The following is a 25748-nucleotide window of genomic DNA, read 5'->3' as shown; positions in this document are numbered from 1 at the left end:
GGCATGATGGCATGCGCCTGTAGTCCCAACTACTTAGAAGGCTGATACGGGAGGATCACTTGAGCCTGGAAGGTCAAGGCTGCAGTGAGCTATGATGGTACTACTGTACTCAGCCTGGATGATAAAGCAAGAATCTGTCTGGAAAAAAAAAAAAAAAGATACAGGCTACAACCTGAATAAACCTTTAAAACATTCTGGTAAGTAAGTAAAATAAGCTAGACACGAAAGGGCAAATATTGTATGATTCCACTTACATCAGGTACACAGAAGAGGCAAATTCATAAAGGCAGGAAAGATAATATATTATCAGGAGTTGGGAAGGGGGGGAAATGGGAAGTTGTTGTTTAATGGGTACAGGGTTTCAGTTTGGGATAATGAAAAAGTTCTGGAGATAAACAGTGGTGATGGTTGTACAACACAGTAAATGTACTTAATGCCAGTGAATTGTATAAATAAAACTGGTTAGAATGGTAAATTTTATGTTACGTATATTTTACCACTATATCTATTATGTATATAAGTATAGTATGTAAGTATATATTACACATACATAAAATTTTTTTAAAATTCAATTTTTTTTTCTCATTCAGCGCTTTTTGCCCAGATATTATTTCTAGGGCAGTATACAGCTCTGAATTTAAAATGTCACAAATAAGTATTCAGTGAAAACAACAACAAAACCTGGGAAGTCGCTACATATGTCTAATTCAATGAGTTCATGGATTCTAGGTCCTGGTGATGTGGAAGGACAATTGGAGTCAGGGTACCATAACAAGAAGGCCATAAAGATAAGAGGTGGTGATCAGAGATGGGAAGCATAAAACTAAGATTACACATGGGTTATAGTTATTCATAATGACAAAAATCTAAGGTCTGATTATAGAAATTTTGAGTAGTTAAGGTGTAATTCAGGATGCAAAATAGTATCACTGGAAGAGAGGCATTCAAGACACCAAGAGCATTTTGGAAGGATTATCTCCATGTACATTGAAATCAGCAAGAAATCCATATATTCTAAAATTTCTCCAATTAGCATGTTACTGTAATTAAAAGTAAACTTAATGTTTTCAAATTTTAGTACAACAAACGTTATAAATATATCATTACAAGTCGATCAAACTGTTATTTCCCAGTTTGTTCAATAACAGGTACCCTTTCACAGCTAAATGGAAAATGCTAATCTATAACTCCACCCTATCATGCTTATTTGCTTTTTTAGTTTTCCAGAGCATTTTGTAAAAATGACCTCTAATTTTAAGACAAATACAGGTATGTTTTTAATTCATATTTCTAACATAATAAATATTATTAGTTTTTATCAAAACTGAATTTCCTCATGCCAGCTTCTTTAATAAGAGAACATTTATGTCTCTGACACAGTACTGGGCTTACAGTAATAATTCAATAAATATAAATTCATTTATCTTAAAGGCAACAGATAATTCTACAAACCCATATAATTATTTACTTTGGTGCTTGTTTCTAGAACAGATTCCTAAATTTTCACATAATGAATCACCTTCTGTCTTTAAAAGTTCTAAGGCTGGATGCGGTGGCTCACACCTGTAATCTCAGCAATTTGGGAGGCCGAGGAGGGCGGATCACAAGGTCAGGAGTTCGAGCCAGCCTGGCCAATATGGTAAAACCCCATCTCTACTAAAAACACAAAAATTAGCTGGGCATGGTGGCACATGCCTGTAGTCCCAGCTACATGGGAAGCTAAGGCAGGAGAATCACTGGAACCCAGGAGGTGGAGGTTGCAATGAGCCGAGAACGCGCCATTGTACTCCAGCCTGGGCGACAAAAGCGAGACTCGGTCTCAAAAATAGAAGGGAAAAAAAAAAGTTATAAATGTAAAATTCCAGGATTGATTAAATCCTGAATATAAAGTTTCAGAGTTGGCTAGGAAACTAGCAATTCTATGACACCCCATAACATCCTCTCCCAACACAGATTTCAACAAAATGAGGTAACAACAAGTAAGGTTATGAGATTAATGATGGAACCCAATTAGTTCATATCTTTCCACTATTTTTTCATGGCCTAGTCAATCATACACCAATGACATACTATATTTTGAATACGTTACTTACTGTGGTGTGATGGGATATATTGCCAACAATATTAAGGTTTTTGAGCAGTTGGGGAGAACCACTATATTGTCCGGAGATCTGCTTCCTAACTTCAGCTGCCACCGTTCTATAATGAAGAAAGCAAAAACATACACATTATTAAAAAAAAAAAAAAGCTAAACTAGTTTAAAATGGAGGAAAGCTAAATATATTAAAGATTCATTTAAAGAAAAACAAAATGTCAGCATAACAATAAGGCTATAAATTCATAAAATAATTTAGGAAATACTTTTCTAGCTTATATTTACATTAGAACATTTTATGTTGTAGGGTACTAGAGTGACAGACAACCTATATGAGGCTTTTTTATATGGGCATTATAGGGAACACACTTTGGCCTACAATAGAGCTGGAACTATAGAGGCAGCTCTATAGTTGGGAGCTATAAAAAGATGTGTATATTAAAATGTATATGCTTTAAAGTATATAAGGTGTACATTAAAATGTATATTATATTAAAATGTATATACTTTAAAGTACAAGAATTAGGAATAAAAAACTCTGGAGTGTTTTCAAGTTAATGATTTAATTCAGAGCCCTGACCATCTTGGTTCCCATTAGAGTTTCCAGCTGAGTTTCAAGATAATCTCATTTTCCTAAAAGTATTCAGATTTAGGATATAATCTTTTCTCCTATTTCTTCTCTTCAATTCCTCCTTCCTTCTTTCATATTCAATCATTTCACACACATTTACTGAGCATTGTTATGAGCCAACTACACAATTAGAAATATTTACACAAAAATAAGAGTTATCATTCCTTAGGGCTTAAGATACTGAGTTAGTGCAACCTTTTTTAAGTAGGTGACTTGAGGTACTTTATATAATATTTGTGTTTTAAAAGGCTAACTTCCTATTCATAATTGCCAAACCTTGGAAGCATCAAGCTATCCTTCAATGGGTGACTGGATAAACAAACTGTGTTACATCTATACAATGAAATATTATTCCGTGATAAAAAGAAACGAGTTATCAAGCCATGAAAGACACAGAGGAACCTTAAAAGAATATTGCTAAGTGAAAGAAGCCAATCTGTATGACTCCAACTATATTTTATTCTGAAAAAGGCAATCTATGGAAGACAGTAAAAAGACCAGTGGTTGTCAGGGGCTGGAGTGGGGACAAGAAAGGAGGAATGCGTAAGTAGAAATAGGGTGATACGGTTTAATTGTGATCCCAACCCAAATCTTATCTTGAATTGTAGCTCCCATAATTCCCATGTGTTGTGGGAGGGACCCTGTGAGAGAAAACTGAAAGATGGAGGCAGTTTCCCCCATACTGTTTCCTGGTAGTGAAGAAGTCTCACCAGATCTGATGGTTTTATAAGGGGTTTCTCATTCTCTCTTGCCAGCCACCATGTAAGATGTCCCTCTGCTCCTCCTTCCTCTTCTGCTATGATTGTGAGGCCCCCCCCAGCCATGTGGAACTATGAGTCCATTAAACCTCTTTCCTTTATGAATTACCCAGTCTTGGATGTATCTTTATTAGCAGCATGAGCAAAAAACTCACACATAGGATGTTTCGGACAATGAAACTATTCTGTATGATATGGTAATGGTAGATATAAGTCATTATATATTTGTCAAAATTCATTGAATGTACAACACAGTGAACCCTACTTAATCTATGGATTTTAGTAACAATGTGCATCAATATTGGCTCATCAGTTATAACAAATGTACCACACCAATGCAAGATGCTAACTGAAGAAATTTGGGAGATAAGGGAGGATGTATAAGAACTTTCCATACTTTCCATCCATTTTTCTGTAAACCGAAAACTGCTCCCTCCCAAAAAAAGTCTACTAGTTTAAAAAAAAAACAAGTCAATGACAAGGGAGGAAGACAACAGCACCAAAGCACCAAGAAAACAATTAGAGGTTAGAGCTGAAATCTGGAGACAGAATGAAATCTTGGAGAGGGAGAATAGATTCAAGAGAGGGCAAAGGGCGAATTATGTAATCCTTTATGTGAAAAGACAGGAACATTCGCTGCAGTTTAGGACTCCATTAGGGCTTTTACTTATTTATTTGAGACAGAGTCTCACTATTGCCCATGCTGGAGTGCAGTGGCGCGATCTCGGCTCGCCAAAACCTCCGCCTTCCAGGTTCAAGCTATTCTCCTGCCTCAGCCTCCCAAAGTGCTAGGATTACAGGCATGAGCCACCGTGCCTAGCCTCATTAGGGATTTTAATGAAGCCTATATAATGTGAGTATTCATTATTATGTTTAGCTTGAAGTCCTTACACATCCTGATCCTCTCATCGAAGCTGAGATATGTAAAAGCCTTTAAAAAGACACAAAACAGGCCAGGCGCGGTGGCTCATGCCTGTAATCCCAGCACTTCAGGGCGGATCACGAGGTCAGGAGATCCAGACCATCCCGGCTAACACAGTGAAACCCCGTCTCTACTAAAAATACAAAAAAATTAGCCAGGCGTGGTGGCGGGCGCCTTTAGTCCCAGCTACTCCGGAGGCTGAGGAAAGAGAATGGCGCGAATCCGGGAGGCGGAGCTTGCAGTGAGCCGAGACCGCGCCACTGCACTCCAGCCTGGGGGAGCACACAGACTCCATCTCGGAAAAGAAAAAAAAAAAAAAGAGGCCGGGCGCGGTGGCTCAAGCCTGTAATCCCAGCACTTTGGGAGGCCGAGACGGGCGGATCACAAGGTCAGGAGATCGAGACCATCCTGGCTAATACGGTGAAACCCCGTCTCTACTAAAAAATGCAAAAAAACTAGGCGGGCGGGTTGGCGGGCGCCTGTAGTCCCAGCTACTCGGGAGGCTGAGGTAGGAGAATGGCGTAAACCTGGGAGGCGGAGCTTGCAGTGAGCTGAGATCCGGCCACTGCACCCCAGCCTGGGCGACAGAGCAAGACTCCGTCTCAAAAAAAAAAAAAAAAAAGGAACACAAAATACATATTCTACTGGCCAGGCGCGGTGGCTCACACCTGTAATCCCAGCACTTTAGGAGGCTGAGGCCGGCGGATTACGAGGTCAAGAGATCGGGACCATTATGACCAACATGGTGAAATTCTACTAAAAATAGTAGAAATTTTAGTCTCTACTAAAAATAGAAAAATTAGCCAGGCTTGATGGTGCGCTGGCTGTAGTCCCAGCTACTCCGGAGGCTGAGGCAGGAGAATCGCTTGAATCCGGGAGGCGGAGGTTGCGGTGAGCCGAGATCGCGTCAAGCCCAGATCGCGTCGAGCCCAGACTGCGCCACTGCACTCCAGCCTGGTCACACAGCGAGACTCCGTCTCAAAAAAAAAAAAAAAAAAAAAAAAAAGGACACAATATAAACATTCTACCTACCTCACTGCTACTCACCTCACTCTACCAATCTCAGCACTAGCTCAGTGTTTCTGGGGCTAAATCATGAGTAAACTGAATAGTAAACTGCTGTATTTCATCAAATTCAAGATATCACTGGCCAGGCGCGGTGGCTCACGCCTTTGTAATCCCAGCACTTTAGGAGGCCGAGGCGGGCGGATCACGAGGTCATGAGATCGGGACCATCCTAGCTAACATGGTGAAATCCCCTCTCTACTAAAAATACAAAAAAAAAAAAAATTAGCCGGGCATGGTGGCAGGCGCCTGTAGTCCCAGCTACTCAGGAGGCTGAGGCAGGAGAATGGCGTGAACCTGGGAGGCAGAGCTTGCAGTGAGCCCAGACTGCACCACCGCACTCCAGCCTGGGCCACAGAGTAAGACTCCATCGCAAAAAAATTTTTTAAAAATCACTAATTGTTAAGAAGAGACATTACTCCATGTACAGCTAATAAATAAAAACCTTGCCAATTAACCATTACACCATCAGTAAATTGAAGATTTCAGATGTTAAAATGTGAAATATAAAATAATGAAACATAGTTACTTCAAGAGGCAATCTTTTGTTTAATAACAGACATAAAAACTATAATCCTCATATTACAAATATCTTTCTACATGACATTAATTTCCCCAAAAAAGAAAATCTATTAATTTGAAAATAAGCTGTGATAATGCAACAAGAACCATCTCCAAACTGAGCTATAGTAGCCATAAAACATGTGCAACCCAGACAAGGGATGTATTTACAACTGAGACCTTCCACAAAGATTTCATAAATCTTCCCAAATAAAAAAACTTTATCTCTTAACCATATCATCATCCAAAGTATGCAAGAAAGAAATGTAATGAATAAATATAAGCCCTGATACCAGTTAAAATCCTTTATCAGAGGTTACTTTTTCCAATCAGATTTTTTCTTACTCCTAGTGATAGCTCAGAAAGAAAAACAAGGTAGTCTTTTTTCCTTCCAATAAACCATTAATATTTACTGCAAAGTAGAAAGAATAGGTCAAAAATTCCGTAGTTACTTATGCCCTTAAATTATAATATGAAAAAACCTTCTATCCCTCCCAAGAAAACATGATCCAGTATTTGACCTATTTATCTCTTTATCCACTCTCTCCATTCCTACAAGCTACATATGTTAACACACATTACAGTTTTCACAAAAGAAAGCATCCACTCAGGCCATTCATTATATGATGCTGGAAATAACCAGCAAAAGAGCCACATTCCAAAAGAAAATTACGTTGCATTTAAGCTTTCTTCTAACCCAATCCTACTTTCAGACACACTATTCTAGCCATGATTTCCAGAATGAACCAAGGGTGATAAGGCCAATCTGGGCCTGCCTCTCTCTAGACATTCTTTATGGGACCAGAAGTAAAGCCTGAGTAAAAATGAAAGAGAAGAGTTCATACTAAACTCATGAGAAAGTTTAATTGAGCTACTCCTATAAAGTCACACACACACACACACACACACACACACACACACAAATAGCTGCAATGTACTAAGTCTAATAATAAGATCTCTTGGAACTGGCACTATTCGTATCTCAGATAGAAGTCAGGGAAGAAATGAAGCGTAAAGGATATATCAGGGACAAAGAAAAAAAGGACTAGCTAAAAATCCCCAAAAGAAAAGGAAGAGAGCAGCTGACACTGCAGTAGTGTAACTAAGTTCAAAACTGGTGAATGATGGGTTGTACCAGAGTTCTAACACTGTGTGTGAGTTCGAATTAACAATAAAGAAAACAAGTGAAACCCCATCTCTACTAAAAATACAAAAATTAGCTGGGCATGGTGCTGCATGCCTACAGTTCCAGCTACTTGGGAGGCTGAGACAGGAGAATTGCTTGAACCTGGGAGGTGGAGGTTGCAGTGAGCCTAGATCACGCGATTGCACTCCAGCCTGGGTGACACAGCGAGACTCCGTTTCAAAAATAAATAAATAGCCTGGGCGCAGTGGCTCACGCCTGTTATCCCAGCACTTTAGGAGGTCGAGGCGGGTGGATCACCTGAGGTAGGGAGTTTGAGACCAGCCTGACCAACATGGAGAAACCCTGTCTTTGTAAAAACACAAAACTGGCCAGGTGTGGTGGCACATACCTATAATCCCAGCTACTAGGGAGGCTGAGGCAGGAGAATCCCTTGAACCTGGGAGGCAGAGGTTGCAATGAGCCGAAATCGTGCCATTGCACTCCAGCCTGGGCAACAAGAGTGAAACTCTGTCTCAAAATAAATAAACAAACAAAATAAATAAATAGGCCTGGCGCAGTGGCTCACGCCTGTAATCCCAACACTTTGGGAGGCCGAGGCAGGCAAATCGCCTGAGGTCAGGAGTTCGTGACCAGTCTGGCCAACATGGTGAAACCCCGTCTCTACTAAAAATACAAAAAAATTAGCCAGAGGTGATGATGGGCACCTGTAATCCCAGCTACTCGGGAGGCTGAGGCTGGGGAATTGCTTGAACCAGGGAGCTGGAGGTTGCAGTGAGCCCAGTGAGCCGAGATTGCACCACTACACTCCAGCCTGGGCAGCAGAGCGAGACTCCGTCTCTAAATAAATAAATAAATAAATAAATAGAAAGAAAACAATAGACTAAAGAAAAACAACATTGTACCACCTACTAAGTATTTGTGCCAAAAAATGTTTAACGTGAATTGAATCAAACCTTTACATCTAACTTATAGTTTACGAGAAATACAGAGAACAGTATAACAATACTATTGCAAGGAAGCCATCAGACAAAAACTAGAAGGCAGGTCATGCTATGTGCCAAAATCTCTTATGGGTCAATGTGGTGGATAAATTAAAAAGTAAAGGCAGTGGGCTAAGTTTTAGTGTAAAAAAGACTTAAGACTAAAAGACAAGGTCTATTTAAGAGGGTGGAAAAACAGACTTATGAGCTATAACCAAATGCAACATATGGTTACTACTGGATCCTGATTTGAACAAACCAGCTATAAAAGATATTTTGGGGGATGAGAAATTTGAACACGGGCAAGGTTACACATAAGAGTTAATAGGGTTTTTTAAAATGTTTTTACTGTGTGGAAAGCAGCATATAGTAAAATGTCCTTATATCAATATTTTAGAGATGCAAATGATGTTTGTAATTTAGCTTAAAAGTCTTCAGTTGGAGGCTTCAGCAGTGGCTCATGTCTGTAATTCCAGCACTTTGGGAGGTCCAGGCAGGAGCATTGATTGAGCCCAGGAATTCGAGACCAGCCTGGGCAACATGGCAAAACTCTGTCTCTACTAAAAATACAAAAAATTAGCCAGGAGTCGTAGTGTGTACCTGTAGTCCTAGCTACTTGGGAAGCTGAGGCGGGGAGGACTAGCTACTTGGCAGGCTGAGGCGGGAGGATAGCTTGAGCCCAGGAGGTCAAGGTTACAGTAAGCCTTAATCATACTACTGCACTCCAGCCTGGGCAATAAAGTGAGACCTTGCCTCAAAAAAAAAAAAAAAAAAAAAAAGGCTTCAGTTATTATTATTCTGCCTTAGTAGGGAAAACTAACAAATCAAATACGAAGTAAGATGGGGCAAATAAACTTCAAGCGGTATGCATATCACATCCTCCCTAAAGTGCTGCCTGATTCTTTCTGTTCCATACAATTGAGTGTCCAAATCTGGACACTCCTCCCTATGCTTTCAAAGCACCCTGTGCTTATCTGCATACATTCAAAGAAAAGGAGCTTCCAGAAGACAAATTCAGACAGGCAGCGACTAGCCACTGACTGCTTTCTATTGTTGAGTAAGAACCTTGCCTTGCTAATTGAGTTTGATTTCAGTAGTGGGAAAGCCCAACGTTTGTAAGCACTCTCTTTGAGAGAAGCATGTAAGCTGAGAAGGTTTCTATGGAACAGTACTCATACAACCCATAAGTATAAAAGTATGGTGGGGGGGAAAAGAGAACAGTGAAGTATCAAGAATTTGGCTTCTCAGGTCTGACACACTACATCTTCAGAAGCACCTCTGCAACCTCCTTGAGGAATAGACAAGAAAACTTCACCTTTGATGGGGGTACTCTATGCTGTCTCTTACTTGGTATAAATGTCCCAAAACAGGTTCGTTTCTGCCATTAAAGAAATTACAGGATTTCAAACTCTAGTGGCATTTTTCTACCTCATCGTGATAACCAAACAATACCAAAGTCACAGCAACTATCAAATTGTTTTCAAATCTGTTTACCTATCTCCTTACAAGGAATTAAGCAATTAAAAGTCAAAACTTCATCTTATATCTGTAGCACATACAAAGTGCTTACCCAATGTTTACAGAGCTAAAGTGAAAAACACAGGAATAGAAAGGAAAAATTCACAATTCTTTCCCCAGAAAAGTAATTGAGTAAGAATGCTTGAATGGAACAACTTACGAGACCTCCTTCAGGGCAGGGACCATATCTTATTAATCCTAATATCCTCAAAGTCTAAGACAATGGGGAGAGAGAGAGAAATGGAGAAACAGATAAAAGAATTCAGAGAGAGGAAAAAAGAGAGATAGGGAATAAGAATGAACTTGGAGACTACCTAGCACTTTCAAAACACCTTTCAGAGTAAACCAATTCATAAGTGATGTTGGTTTCTAATTGATTAAAAGGGAAGAAAAAAGTAAGCCTTTTTATCTATTATTGTCAAATAGAAAAATATTTGCAGGGAAAAAGAAGTCTCAATCTAGTTGAGATCATTATTATCATCTTTGTAATCTGGTAAAGTAAAAAAAACTACTACCAAAACACAATACTCTCCTATTCTGTATGAAACTTTTTTAAAAATATTTTTTAACAGGATATATAATTTGTTTGCTTATCTCAAAATAGTGTCTAATGTGTCTTTAGCATATCTGCAAAGGGCTGGTTAAAGAATTACTTTCAAGCTCTACTATTACATAAAGTTACTATGAGAAGCAGAGGAAATAAGATTTTCCAAAACTAAGACAAAAAAAAAACAAAAAACTGATACAAGAAATCTTTTAAATAAATAAATAAATAAATGGCATTACAAAATGCAAACTTAGGAAGAAAAATTTCAAACTCCACAAAGAGGTGAAGGTCCATCTCTCTGCCATCTCCAATTCCCAATCCCCAGTCTTATTCCCCAGATGTAACTAGTTAATATTTTCTTGGTATCCTTCAAAAAACAGATGTGTATCTATCATTATATATGTAAGAAATTCTTATTTTTCAATATCCACACATGACATCATACAATAATCATTTCTTGATACCTTACATTATACAATATATATTAGAAATCTTTGATATTGGCACATAAAACTAATAAAACTAGCAACATTTGTCAGGCACTTACAATGTGTCACATACTGTGCAAAGTGTTACTTTTGTTATACCTCAATCTTTTAGAAAACCCTATGAAGGAGGTACTCTATTCGAATATTGAAATTTAAAGAGTTTCACATAACTGATAAGGAATAGAGCCAAGATTTGAACATAAAGACCTCATTCTTAACTACTAATCTCCTTTTTATCTGCTACAAAGTCCCTGGTATGTATAAACAAACATATTCAACCAGTCTCCACTGGTGGACATTTAAACTATTTCTGGTTTTTCCAAAAATTATCACTAGAATGTAAGTTCTGTGAGGCAGAGATTTTTGTCTGAATCAAGAATTATGGGTGATTTTTGAGGGCTTTCTGTATTTCTAAATTCTTTGCAGCAACATTATTTTATAATTAAACAACAGATATTTTTAGATACATTACAAAAATAACTTGCCCAAGTCTATGAGAGGTAGAGGCAGGGTTTGAATTCAGATTCATAAAGTTCCTAAAGCTTTCCATGGAAACAGGTTTCCAAAGATAAAATAATTCTTGCTATAGTTCATATTAATGATTTCTCTATTTTCCAAAACCCAGCCTTTCACAGGTCAGTTAAAGATATCCAGTGAAAATGTCTGGTGTATATACTAACATAGTAACAGGAACACTAGAATGACTACCACCATTGTTATGATCTGTTTCCTATCCTTCATGTATGGCTAAATAAAACACCAATCTAAGCCACTGTCTTCGTGTCATTTTTAAGTTAGCCTGTGTTAAAATGTTTAGGAACACAGAAGACTGGACCATAGTAACCACGAAAGGCTCAAGAAAACTAAAACATACAGGTTAACATGTGAAACAAACAAATAAAAAGAAACAGTCCTTCTACATAATACACTTAACATTTAAAATATACCTCCTTTTCTGGAGGGGAAGAGGATTAAAAAAGATGTCAGGTGTCTCATATATCCCATTTGACACTATTTTGGGGATAACATTACTCAAAATTATTTTCACATTAGAAAGCACTGTTTCTTTTGTTTTGTTTTGTTTCTGAGACAGAGTCTCGCTCCGTCACCGAGGCTGGGGTGCAGTGGCGCGGCCTCGGCGGCCTCGGCTCGCTCAAGCTCCACATCCCGGGTTCACATCATTCTCCTGCCTCGGCCTCCTGAGTAGCTAGGACTACAGGCGCCAACCACCATGCCCAGCTAATTTTTTGTATTTTTAGTAGAGACGGGTTTTCACCGTGTTAACCAGGATGGTCTCGGTCTCCTGACCTTGTGATTCACCCGCCTCGGTCTCCCAAAGTGCTAGGATTACAGGCGTGAGCCACCGTGCCCAGCCTAGAAAGCACTGTATTAAGGAGAATTTGGATGGCTTTATCACTGTGATCAACAGCATTTCAATATAAATCTCAGTTTCATCAACTAAAAAGCTGGTGATAATGCTGTTCTCTATTTCATGGAGCATATTACATTATAACTACATAAAGAAAAGAATTCAAAAATTTAGCATTTGTAAATATTAACACTGACCTGAAATTGGCAATTAAAAACAGAGGGAAAAGAAAAGTATCTACTGCAAAAAGTCAATCCTCCTAAAAGGATATAAATTTATCTTAAATTCCACCCTACTTCATAAAAATAAACCCAGAGCTGCCTTACCCATAAACATACAAAATTATATCCTGGTGTGAAGTGTATATAATTAGTTGCTAAATCGTGTTTATTCTAACTTCTAAACATTTCTCAAATCCTTGTCCCCACCTTTCCTTTTTTACAACATCTGCCTACAAATAACATCATATTTAACGGTGAAAGTCTGAATGCTTTTCTCTTTAGAGCAAGAGAAAGCCAAGTATGTCTGTCTGCTCTCACCACTTCTACTCAACCTTGTACTGGAAGAGGGAGGGAGGGAAGGAGGGAGAGAGGAAGGAAAAAGGAAGGAAGGAAGGAGGAAGGGAGGGAGGGAGGGAGGGATTAAAGGCATTTAGATTGGAAAGGAAGAAATAAAACTGTCTTTACTCACAGAAAAAAATTATCCTGTATACAGAAAATTCTCAGGAACCCACAAAAAACTACTAGAAATACCAAACGAGTTCAGCAAGGTCTAAGGATACAAGTTTAATATCCAAAAATCAACTGTATCTCTATATACTAGCAATGAACAAACCAAAAATATTTAATTCCATTCAAAAGATCAAAAATAATAAAATATTTAGAAATAAATTTAACAAAAGAAGTACAAGACCTGTACACTGAAAACTTCAAGACACTGAAGAGAGAAATTAAGTAAGATCTAAATAAATAGACCCCCCACCCCATTTTCATGGATTGGAAGACTCAATATTGTTCAGATGGCAACTCTCCCAAACTGATCAACAGATTCAATGCAATTTCTATCAAAATCCCAACAAGACTTAGCAGAAACTGGCATACTTTATATGGATATTGATCCTAAAATGTATATGAAAATGCAAAAAATCCAGAACAGACAAAACAATTTTGAAAAAAGTAAAAAATTGGAGGACTCACACTTACAAATTTCAAATTTTACTTTAAAGCCTTGGTAACCAGAACAGCACAGTACTGGTATAAGGACAGACATACAGATCAACGAAACAGAACTAAGTATCAGGAAATGAACTCTTACATTTATGGTCAACTGATTTTTTCTGATAATGGTGCCAAGGCAATTCAATTGGACAAAAGTATTCTTTTCAACAGAGTGTTGCAACAATTGAACATCCACACACTAAAGACAAATTTAGACCTTTATCTCAAACCATGCACAAAAACTAATGCAAAATGGAACATAAACCTTAATATAAGAACTAACACTATAAAATTTTTAGCAGAAAATAGAAAAAAAATTCATGACAATGGATTAGGCAAAAAATCTTAGCTACTACACCAAAATCCTGATGCATAAAAGAAGAAAAACTGATGAACTGAACTTTATCAAAATTGAAAACCTTTGTGCTTCAAACATCACCTAAAAAATGAAAGGACAAGCCAAACAAGGAGACAGTATTATATATCTAAAGAAGGACTTTTACCCAGAACACATAAAGAACTCCTACAACTCAAAAACAAGATAAACAATCCCACTGAAAAATAAGTAAGATGCCAGGCATGGTGGTGCATGCGTGTAATCCTAGCACTTTGGGAGGCTGAGGGGGGAGGATCACTTGAGCCCAAGAGTTCAAGACCAGCCTGGGCAACATAGAGTCTGACCCTACAAAAGATACAAAAACTTAGCCAGATGTGGTGGCGTGGGCCTGTAGTCCCAGCTACTCAGGAGGTTGAGCTGGGAGGATGGCTTGAGCCCAGGAGTTCAAAGCAGCAGTGAGCTATAACGCACCACTGAACTATAGCATTGGTAACAGAGCAAGACCCTGTCTCAATCAATCAATCAATACAAATGAGTAAGAGATCCGAATAGGTATTTCACCAGAGCAGATATGTGAGTGGCTAATAAGCACATAAAAAAGGTCACTTTAGTCAGCCAGGCGCGGTAGCCCACGCCGGTAATCCCAGCACTTTGGGAGGCTGAGGCGGGCAGATCACAAGGTCAGGAGATCGAGACCGTCCTGGCTAACATGGTGAAACCCCTCTCTAGTAAAAATACAAAAAAAACAAATTAGCCAGGCATGGTGGCAGGTGCCTAGTTCCAGCTACTCGGGAGGCTGAGGCAGGAGAATGGCGTGAACCCGGGAGGCAGAGCTTGCAATAAGCCGAGATTGCACCACTGCACTCCAGCCTGGGTGACAGTGCAAGACTCCATCTCAAAAAAAAAAAAAAAAAAAGTCACCAGTCATTAGGAAAACACAAATCCAAATCACAATGAAATACCACTTCACACTCACCAGAATGTCTAGAATCAAAGAGGACAATAACAAGTGTTAGCAAGCATGTGGAGAAATTAGAACCCTCATAACCCTCATACATTGCTAATAGGAATGTAAAATGGCAGTCATTGTGGAACAGGTTCGCAGATCCTCAAAAAGCTAAACACAAAATTATACTATGACCTAGCAATTCCACTCCTAGATAGGTATATACCCACAAGAATTGAAAACAAGCCTTCAAACAAAAGCTTGTATTCCTATTGGCACTATTCACAAAAGCCAAAAGGTAGAAAAAACCACCTAAATGTCCATCAACTGATGAATGGATAAACAAAATGTGCTACATACAATGGAGTATTATTCAGTCATAAAAGGAGTGAAGTACTGATACATGCTACAACACAGATGAACCATAAAAACATTACGCTAAATGAAAGCCACCAGACATAAAAGGCCATATATTGCATGATTCTCTTTATGTGAAATCTTCATAAAAAGCAAATTGAGAGATCGATACAAAAAAGATTTGTTGTGCCTAGGGCTTGGGGTCAAAATAGGGAATGACCGCAAACTGGCACAAGGAATTTTTGGGGTGATGGAAACGTTCTAAAACTAGATTTTGGATGACGGTTTCACATCTGTAAATTTACTAAAAATCATTTAATTGTACACTCAAAATGAATGAATTTTATGATACGTAAAGTATACCTCGATAAAGCTGGTTTTTGTTTTGTTTTGTTTTTCTAAGGATCTGGGTATGGCTGGAACTGCTCTGCAAAGATAAGTGGAAGAAACTGTTTATTTGTAAGAGAAAGAATGATGATGGCAGAAAAAGGAGAGCTGAATGTAGTCACTAAGAAAATTTTGCATCCTGAGACTCCGTGCCATGATCCTGTATCATTAGCAATTATGAAAATTATTAAATGGTTGATATGAATGAAGGAGTTAGTTCGGTTTTCTGGTGTCACAGGGCAAACCAGAAACAGCCCATGATGATGCAAGCATACAGATGCAGAAGGAAAAAATGAGAACGACAGAAGTCAAAAAGAAAAACCAGGAAGACATCCTTGGGAGGGCTCTGAGTTGGTACTCAGATCTGAGCTAAACTTTAAAAAGTTAAGGGACAGGGAAGCCACAGCTAGCTAGCATCAGATTACACTGGTTTTCTTTGAATTTCTTTGTATTTCATCAGTTCCATCTAAATTGCAGATAGGATAGCTGTCTATAGTACCACATATTTAAGTAATTATACTGATGTGGAACCACTTAAAGTGACTAATTTTAAAGAACATCAGTTGTTTTGCTATCACCAGTACTCTTATCCTCATTCTTTAGGTTAGAAACCCTTCCTTGGTAAGGAACTAATTCTGTAAGATTTGGGTGGGGCTAACACATCTTTCCCCCAAGCCATAGAGAAGGGCATGTGACCCACAGTAGTCAGACTCTCCTATCCCCCTAAACATAGTAATTGGTTCAAGGAAGGACATGTGACCCAACCCACACCAATAATTTAGTCCTTGGATCTTTTCTGCCAGAACTAAACTGGTAGGATTTGAGCCTGGGGCTGTCAAATATCATAGTGGCCATTTTGTGGAAAACCTATCCAAGACATGAAGATAAGTGGCTGCTGACATCATCTGTATCCCTGGACCCAACACACTCGGTTACATGAGTCAACACTGTGTGTCTGTGCAAAATAATCTGATCTGTCACTTGTAACCCCTGCAGTTAAGTCTGAAGAAATTGAATTGACTGAAATGAAGAAGAAAAGCCCCAAATAAAGCATCAATTCTTTTTTTTTTTTTTTGAGACGGAGTCTCGCTTTGTCGCCCAGGCTGGAGTGCAGTGGCGCGATCTCAGCTCACTGTAAGCTCTGCCTCCGGGGTTCACGCCCTTCTCCTGCCTCAGCCTCCCGAGTAGCTGGGACTACAGGTGCGCACCACCATGCCCGGCTAATTTTTTGTACTTTTAGTGGAGACGGGGTTTCACCATGTTAGCCAGGATGGTCTCGATCTCCTGACCTCGTGATCCGCCCGCCTTGGCCTTCCAAAGTGCTGGGATTACAGGTGTGAGCCACTGAGCCCGGCAGCATCAATTCTTAACTCTTATAACAGGTTCTGTTTTCTAGGGAACCCAAACTAAAAGCTACAAAAAGCTGTCAGCTATCATTAGGCTTAACAGTGAAACATAGAATGCTTTCCCTTTGAGATCATAAATAAAACAAGGAAGGCCAGGAACAGAGGCTCATGCCTGTAATCCCAGCATTTGGGAAGGCCAAGGTGGGAGGATCGCTTGATGCCAGGAGTTTGAGACCAGCCTGGGCAACACAGCAAGACCCCATCTCTAAAACAAATTTTAAAATTAGCCAGACATGGTCGTGCACACCTGTAGTTCTAGCTACTCAGGAGGCTGAAATGAGACGATAGCTTGAGGCCAGGAGTTCAAGGTTATAGTGAGCTATGATCACGCCATTGTGCTCCACTCTGGACAACAGAGCAAGAGTCCACCTCAAAAAAATAAATAAAAACTACAAAACAGAAAAATAAAAATGTTAAGAATGTTCAATATTAATACAATGTTGAATAGCAATGATACCAATCTACACAGTAATACAAAATAATAGTCTACAGAGCAAGATAAAAAATAGTAAGTCAATTATAAGGATTGAAAAGGAAGAAACAAAAAAAAATAATGATTTCCAGATCATATGGTTGTCTACACAGAAAATACAAAGGAATTCACAAGCATATTCTTAGAATAAACAAGAGTTTAGCAAGGTATAGCTGCATACAAAATTGTTATCTACCCAGGAATAAATCTAACAAAAGATAAGCAAGAACCTGACAGAGAAAATTATAAAATTTCATTGTACAACATAAAGAAGACCTAAATAAATGGAGAGCTACACTATGGATCATGGATTGGAAACTCAATATTATAAGGATCTTATTTCTCCTCCAAATTAACATACAGATTCAATGCAATCCCAATCAAATTCTATGAGTTTTGGGTTCAGGGAGTTTGGTTTTGTTTTTGGTAGATTCTAAAATTTACATGGAAACTCAAAGGGCTAAGAGCAGTCAAGATTTTTTTTTAAAGGTAGAAGGAGTTACTCTACCAAATGCCAAGGCTGATTATAACTAAGATTATTTATAATTTATAAAAAAAATACTGTATAACCAGACCAATGGAACAAAACAGAGATCCCAGAAAAAGACCCACAAATAAGGATATATAATCTATAACAGATAATTTCAACGTACATTTTAAAAATAATTAAAAGAACTGGATCGTTTGTTACACAACATAAATGCTTGAGATGATAGATACCCCATTTACCCTGATGTGATTCTTATACATTGTATGCCTCTATCAAAATATCTTATGTACCCCATAAATAAATGTGCATACTATGTACCCACAAATATTAAAATTAATTTTTTTAATCTACAACAGAGGCGGCAGGGCAGATTAATGGGGAAAGAATAATACATTTAGAAAAAAATTAAAATTTCACACCATACACATATCAAGGTGGAATATAAACCTAAATAAAAAGGGAGTAACTACAAATTCATGATAATATGGATGAATATCTTAATATCTCAGAGTAATAAAATATTTCTTAAGACCCATAAAGTAATAACCATTAAAAAAGACTGGTAAGTTAAACTGTATTAAAACTAAGAACTTAGAGCTTTCATAAGACTCCATTAAAACAATGAAAAACAAGCCACAGGGTGGAAAAAGGTATTTGCTACACATATAATCAATAAACAACTAATACACAGACTGTATGTAAAGTACTCACACAAAATCAATTTAAAAAAAAACCAAAGGGAAAAAACAATGGAGGAGGGGGATAACAGCAAAAGATTTAAATAATTGATTTATAAAAGAAGAAATCCAAATGATCAGTAAACATACAAAACAGAGCTCAACCTCATTAGTAATAAAATAAAAATTAAAACTTACAATGAGATAGCATTGTGCATCTACCACATCGTGGCAAAAATGAAAAAGTTGGCCAAACCAAGTAATGGCATTGATGTAAAGCAACATTGTTGTGAGATTGTAAATTTCTACGAACACTTTAGAAATAAGTTTGGCACTACCTAATAAACATTCCTGTAGCAATAAAGATTGCCATCTATGACTCAGAAATTGCAAGGGTGGCTATACCCTACAGAAACTCAAGCATACATATACCTGAATATTTGTATAGGAGTGTTCATAGAAACATTGTTTGTAATAGTAAAAAACTGGAAACAATACAAATGATCACCTACTATAGAATGAATTGTGGTATATTTATGCAATGAAATACTACAAAGCAATGAAAAGGAATGAACTTCAACTACTCGGAATATCATTAATTAATCTATCTCACAAATTATAATTTTTTGCAAAGAAGCAAGACAGAGAAGCATACACACAATACGATTCCACCCGAATGATTTCAAAAAGAGAAGAAAACATTTTGCTTAGCAATGCATTCACAGATGGTAACATTAAAGAAAGCAAGGAAATGGTTATCCCAAAAGTCAGAATAGTGGACTGGAGTAGTCTTAAGAAGAGGCAAGATTCAGGAAAGAAAAGGAAGAATGTATCTAAAAGAAAAAAAAAACAGCACAAGGGTTACAGAGATGGAAACGAGCATAGCATTTGTGGAGGTACAGTGAAAACACCAGACTGACTGGAGGACAATATGTAAACTAGAGAGTAAGTCAACAAAAGGAGGACCAGGTCACAGTTAACTTTAAAATCCAAGCAAGGGTTTGGCTTTAACACTGTAAGAAGCCACTTATATTCTTGAACTGCACAATGCCATGATGAAAGCTGTGTTTTAGGGAGACTTAATTTGCAATACACTTGAATTACAGGAGGGAGGGACTATATCAGTTAGTAGTTTTCTAGGGTCATCTAGAAGTGAAATAATGAAGGATGCTTCATCTTACGTGTCAGGTATCCATAGGATCTGTGTGAAGCACTGGAGACAAAAAGTCAAGACCAGACTTGCCATCAAAGAGCTCTGAAAAGCAGTACAAAAATAGGGAAGGGGGTGGAGGGACATAAGAAATGTAACTTTTAAAAAAAATAACTCATGAAATCAGTGACGAAGAAAAGAAAAAAGTCAAAGGTTCCTAGCCCTCAAGAGCCCTATAATTCTAGACATAAGGTAAGCCCAACTATATAGCCCAAGAATTGATGAGGAAGAGAATAAACAGTAAGTAGCCATGACTATATCACATACATAGGAGAAATGTGACAAGGAAAGGAATGTTTGGTTGGCAGCTGAAAACGCCAAACACTCAATAGATCTTTGTTTTTTGATGAGAAAGACATAGTAAGTCTTATGGTTTAAGGGAAAGGTCCACAAAAAGGAGTAGATTGAAGATGTTAGAACGGGAAATTTGTGGAATCAAGACTCTGAGAGAGGGGGCAAGAGAGAATTTTGAAGTACAATAAAATGGGTAAGTTTTAGGAACAAGAGACCTTTCAGGCTCAAGGGAGAAAGATGGTTAAATCACATATTGAGAGAGTAGTATTCTAAGGTTAAAATGAAGGACTAATGGTAGTCTCAAACTTTTCAGTAAGATGAGGTAGAGAAATGAAATTGTTAAATAAGAGAAATGACTTACGGTAAATCTCATCTCAAATGGCAAGCTATTGAGACATAAAGATGAACTCTGAAATGTTCTAGTCTCTCTTTAACATTATTCTGCAGCTTAGGAGCAAGAAGCAGGTTAGCTATTCAGCATTAAGAATTACTGAGATGAATACAACAAAAGATCAGGGAAGATTATGTGTCCAGCGAGATAAAACAGGCAGTGCTGAAGTAGTTGGTAATATATGGAACTATGAATTGAACAAAGTAGATTTTGTAGATTGAAAGACTGGGCCCATCTGTACAGAGTTACTAACACATACAAGACTAAAAACATCCGAGGTGTTAAATAAGTCTATATCCAGGAAATCACACCCATGTAAGATTTTCCCTCAGAAATAAAGATCTGATGGAAACCTTTCATTAAATTATGCTGCTTATGCAGCAAAATGATACCCAGTTAACAAAGGAAGGACTAAGAAAGCTGGCATCACTTTTGGGATAGTAGCAGTGACACTGTTAGGAAACCTGGAACTACTACAGAAAATATTTTGCAGAAAAAAAAAACATAGTCAAATAAAAACAGTAGGCCAGGCATGGTAGCTCATGACTGTAATCCCAGCACTTTGGGAGGCCGAGGTGGGCAGATCACTTTAGCCCCGGAATTCAAGACCAGCCTAGGCAACATGGCGAAACCCCGTCTCTACAAAAAAATGCAAAAATTAGCCAGGCATAGTGCCCATAGTCCCAGCTACTTGGGAGGCTGAGGTGGGAGAATCGCCTGAACCCAGGGGCAGAATCTGCAGTGAGCCAAGACTGAACCACTACACTCCAGCCTGGGCAACAGAGCAAGACCCTATCTCAAGAAAAAAAAAAGCGTAAGATCTGAAATCAGGCTGGGCAAGGTGGCTCACGCCTGTAATCCTAGCACTTTGGGAGGCCAAGGCGGGCGGATAACCTGAGGTCAGGAGTTCGAGACCAGCCTGGCAAACATGGTAAAACCCTCTTACTACTAAAAATACAAAAATTAGCTGGGCGTGGTGGTGAGCTATGGAACCACTTGAACCCGGGAGTGGGGGACGGGGGTAGGGGGGCAGTGTGGAGGTTGCAGTGAGCCAAGATTGTGCCACTTCACTTCAGCCTGGGCGAAAGAGCAAAACTCCATCTCAAAAAAAAAAAAAAAAAAAATCTGAAATCAGAGAACTAGGATTTGAATCCCAATTCAGGCAAATACAATTGCTGTTTTTAGGCCTCAATTCCCCATCTAGAAAATGATAACAATAACAGTAAGTAATATAGAAGTAATAATAGTAGTGGCTAACATTTTTGAATGCTTATGTTCTAGACACAGTACTAATGCATTATTAGAACTGTATTAGCTCACTTACACATGTATTAACTCATGTAATCATCACATTAACTTTATTGAGGCTGTTATCCCCATTTTTCTGTGATATACGCAGAATTTCAACCTGTGCAATCTGATCCCAGATCCTATATTCTTTAGTACATTTTCTGCCTCTCTGGATTATGAAGATAAGAATGCAGTAAAAAGTGCTTTAAGTGTACACAAATGTTCATCATTACTGCTGAGTATCAAGCAACAGGACAAAATAATCCCAACAAAATCCTAGACAATTTATCTACAGTCAACATTTCATAAATCCATGGGCCTTATCCTCAAAAAGCAAAGGGGATACACACATAAAAAGACAACTACTTGATATGGACAAAATACACATGCTGCTTTTCTATGGTGAGCTGAAGTAAACAGTATAATTAGTGATATAAGAATAAAGAGCCTTCAGAAATCACCAAATTACAGCCTCAAAAAGTAACTGCACTAAATGCAAAGGGCTAAAAAATAACTGAGACAGAAAGAAGATCATTATAATTTTTTTTTAAAGTGAAGGTTTCTGAACAATCACAAAGCTTTGAAAAGAAATAAGGTCCCAAACAGCAACAGGCTTTTCACAGAGCAACAAATTTCATATATGCATACTATGAAAAGGATTATCATTTCCAACAAAAGTCCTAAACCACATTATAAATACTGTAGTAAAAAATAGTTGATACTAGACACTTACACAGAGCACTGTTCTAAGTACTTTAGAGGTATCAATTCATTTAATCCTCACAAAAACCCTACGAGGTTAAGTCTTACTATCATCCTCATTTTCTAGATTGTGAAAATGAGGCAGAAGTGTGGTCAAGTAACTTGGCCATGTTTACCCAATGAGTGGCTGTGCTGGGGTGTCAAACCCAGGAAGTTCATCTCCAGAATTTGTGCTATATACTTCCCTCTAATAGAAAACTAAAAAGCAGAACACTAATTGATTCAGAAGTATTAAGTATTATTCAATCATATTTGATAACAAGGAAGAACCTTTCATTCACAATAAGCAGTTAATAATTCATTACTCATAGCAGTTCTGTCTTTGGTGTTCCTTCCAAGTTAAGTCTGCACATTCTCACTGGACAATCTCATCAACCCCCACCCACCCCCCAGCTCCAAATACAATCTACTTGCTGATAACTCTCAAATCCAGATCTCCAGCCCAATCTCTCTTCTGCACCTTCAACCTGCACCAAAAACCAAACAGATATTTCTCTCTGAGTGATTCATGAGCCCCTCAAAATTAACAACTCCAAAACTGAATCATCATCTCCATCCCACTTGCATCTCCCAATCTCAAACTCTTTTTCCTCCTGTACTCCCTTACCCCAAAGACTGTCACCAACATCCACGTGGTTGCCCAACTTAGGATGTCATCCCAGATTCCTCAATCTGCCTCACCTTGCATGTCCAATCACCAATCACTACCATATCCACCTCCTGTCTGTCCAATAAGTGCACATCTCTTCATTCATGTGACCTTACTTAATTTTATAACTTCTTAGAAAGCTGTTCTTATTTGCATTTTGTGTTGTTTTGCACAACTGATTCTCTTTTTTTCTTGTGGTTTGTCCTGTCCCATCTGGTGGTAAACTCCACTAATAGACACACAATTTCACATCCAAGTCTCTAATGTGCACTTACTTTATCAGTATGATGTTTTCAGGGATAAATTTCTGGTTCTAATAAGAGAAATTAATACTAGGAATACATGTCAAGTAATAACATTTTTTAATGACATCACCATCAGAAGTAAGACCTAGTTATTTTACAAAAAAAAAAAAGTCCTGTCATCACAACTCCCTGGGAGAAACTAATTACTACAAGTGTTTGATGACAGGTAGTATAGGCCATGTACTATCTTACACACATTACACAAATTATGCCATTTAATGTTCACAACAACACTATGAGCTGGGTCCTATTAATATTCTCATTTGCCAGATGAGGAAACGGAAATTGGCCCAACAACTTGGCCAAAGTCCCAAGTTAGAAAATATCAGTCAGGATTTGAACCCATGTCGGAGTCTGACAGTAGAGCCCATGTTCTTAAACACTAGATATTTTGTCCCTTAAGGAAAAAAATATGTGCCAGAACTCTGGAAAGAAAGAAAGAAAAAAAAAAAGCCTCTGCCTCGAAACTAGCTAGGACTACAGGTGTGACACCACACCTGGCTAATTTTTTTTTGCAGAGATGGGGTAGGGAGGGGGGGGCTCGCTATGTTGCCCAGGCTGGTCTTGAACTCCTGGCCTCAAGCGATCCTCCTGCCTCGGCCTCCCAAACTGCTGGGATTACAGGCGTGAGCCACTGCATCCGGCCCAAAATTTTTTAAGAAATGTCAACAAACCAGAAAGACTCAGAGTCACAGAAATACAACTGTCCAAAAACAAAAAAGGTAATTTAATCTGAATGCTTCTTTTCTTGGGACATCATAATTCACACAAACATGATTTTATTAAAACAAAAATGTCCACTGTCTCATACATAAGTACACTCCACAAAGAAATTCTACAAATATTAGAATCCTCTGTCATTCAATTCTTATTTGGCGGGTGGGAGAAAGGTGGCAACCAACCACCCCAAGTAGGTGAAAGGCTTTGAAACCTCCACCTTGATCACTTGCTTTACTTCAGGACTGCTAACATATGAGAGAAAGCCAGTGTATAAAGAACATTGCCTATCATCCATCTTCCTCGGGTGCTCTGAGAAACACAGGCGCACAGTCAAATTCACAGGCGAACTCAGAACGAGCTTCAGCCTGCAATCCATCAGGGATTTGGCAGCTGCACACCGAAGGTGCAACCCGCAGCTCTCAACTTTTCATTCTGTCCACACGTTTGCAATCCTGGACGCACAAGCCCACTTTGAACCTGGCCCCAGGGTGCAAAGAGGGTTTCTGTCAGATTTCTCAGGAAGAGCGAGAAGCGTGAAGGAGGGGCGGCCTCCCACCCGCCCCGAGCCGTCGCGCATTTCTCCTTTTGTTGGGGTGGAGAGGAGGGCGGACCCCGCACCCTCTAGGGGCCAACAGGGGGTGGGCGGAGAGAGGGGAGGGGGCGAAACGCCGCGGCGGCCCCCGACAAGCCCGGGGGTGGGGACACAAAGAATTCGGGAAGCGGCCGACGAGCTCCCCCACCCGCCCTTCCATTAAATAAACCGTCGGGAAAGTCCAGGCCCGGGCCGCCGAGGAGCAGGCGGAGGCGGGCGCGCTGGCTGGCGTCCGCGGCCCTCTCTGCTCCCGGCCGAGGCTCAGCGGCGGACGCGGGCTGAAGACCGGGGTTGTAGGGCGGCGCGAGGCCTCCGCTACCCCCTCAACCACCCCGAACCCCTTCCGCCCCGCCGCGGGCCAGGCCGCGGGATCCCGGTGCCGGCCTCGCCACACCCACCCGCCTCTAAGGCCCGGCCTGGGAGGACTCCGCGGCTCTTTCTCCGGCGGCGGCGGCGCGCCCCACGCCCGAGATTTACCTGCTGATCTTCTGGGCGAAGGCGCGGCGCTCGGCCATGGTTGCTGAGGCGGCGGCGGCGGGCTGGGCGCGGACCGGCGGGCGCGTGCCTCCTTGCTCGTGCTCCCTCCCTCGCGGCCTCCGCCAGTCCCGGCTCCGGACCTGGGAGGCTGGGGCTGGCGGCCGGAGCCGGGAACGAGCCCTGCCGTAATGTTCCTTAGAGGCGCGCACCGAGAAACCGCTCCTCCCCCAGCGCGTCAATCCCGGCGGGAACCCAGGCTTCGGAAGGCAGCTGCGGCCGGCGGGAGCCGAGGGGTAGAACGGAGCGCTGAGGAAGCGAGGCCCCAGCCCTAGCCGCTTCGCTGCCGCGGAGCCTGCTCGACCGAGAGGTCGCGGAGAGAAGCCAGAGACAGGCCAGCGACCTGGCGAGGCAAGAAAATAAGATAACCGAATGCGTAGGGGGAGCTTGGCTTTCCCGAAATGGAAGGGAAGGAAATGGAAGGTGGGCTTTGCGGAGGGGGCTGTGCTCTACCGGCCTGGATGACCGGGTTCATGTTTCTGCAGCAGCCGTCTCCGAGCTTTTTAAAGCACTTGGGTTTCTGCTTCGGCCTCATGAATGTGGTATAACTGGAGAAACAGTGGTTTTTCTTATAGAGAAAGGGTCAGAAAATACCTTGCTCCTGCAGAGATAACAATAGTAATAGCTGACT

General features: G+C 39.8%; 1 protein-coding gene across 15 annotated transcripts in view; it reads right to left on the bottom strand.

The window, feature by feature from the left end:
• Nucleotides 1–25210, bottom strand: part of LOC105495176 (dedicator of cytokinesis 7) — a 234095-nt gene extending 208885 nt beyond the window's left edge. For 14 of the 15 annotated variants that reach the window (XM_024797039.2, XM_024797040.2, XM_024797041.2 and 11 more), the window contains exons 1-2: nucleotides 25061–25209; nucleotides 2094–2199 (exon numbers count right to left, since the gene is read on the bottom strand). In XM_024797039.2, the coding sequence (XP_024652807.1) occupies nucleotides 2094–2199; nucleotides 25061–25098 (144 nt within the window). In that variant the 5' untranslated portion in view covers nucleotides 25099–25209. Of the gene's footprint in view, nucleotides 1–2093; nucleotides 2200–25060 lie in introns of all 15 variants that reach the window. The other variant, XM_071092128.1, reaches the window with a different exon arrangement.
• Between the last annotated feature and the right edge of the window lie 538 nt (nucleotides 25211–25748).

Source organism: Macaca nemestrina, chromosome 1, assembly GCF_043159975.1.
Source record: "Macaca nemestrina isolate mMacNem1 chromosome 1, mMacNem.hap1, whole genome shotgun sequence".
In the NCBI taxonomy this organism is placed as follows: domain Eukaryota; kingdom Metazoa; phylum Chordata; class Mammalia; order Primates; family Cercopithecidae; genus Macaca; species Macaca nemestrina.
Note: the sequence above shows the minus strand (reverse complement) of the source record. Positions and strands in the feature narration are given on the sequence as shown.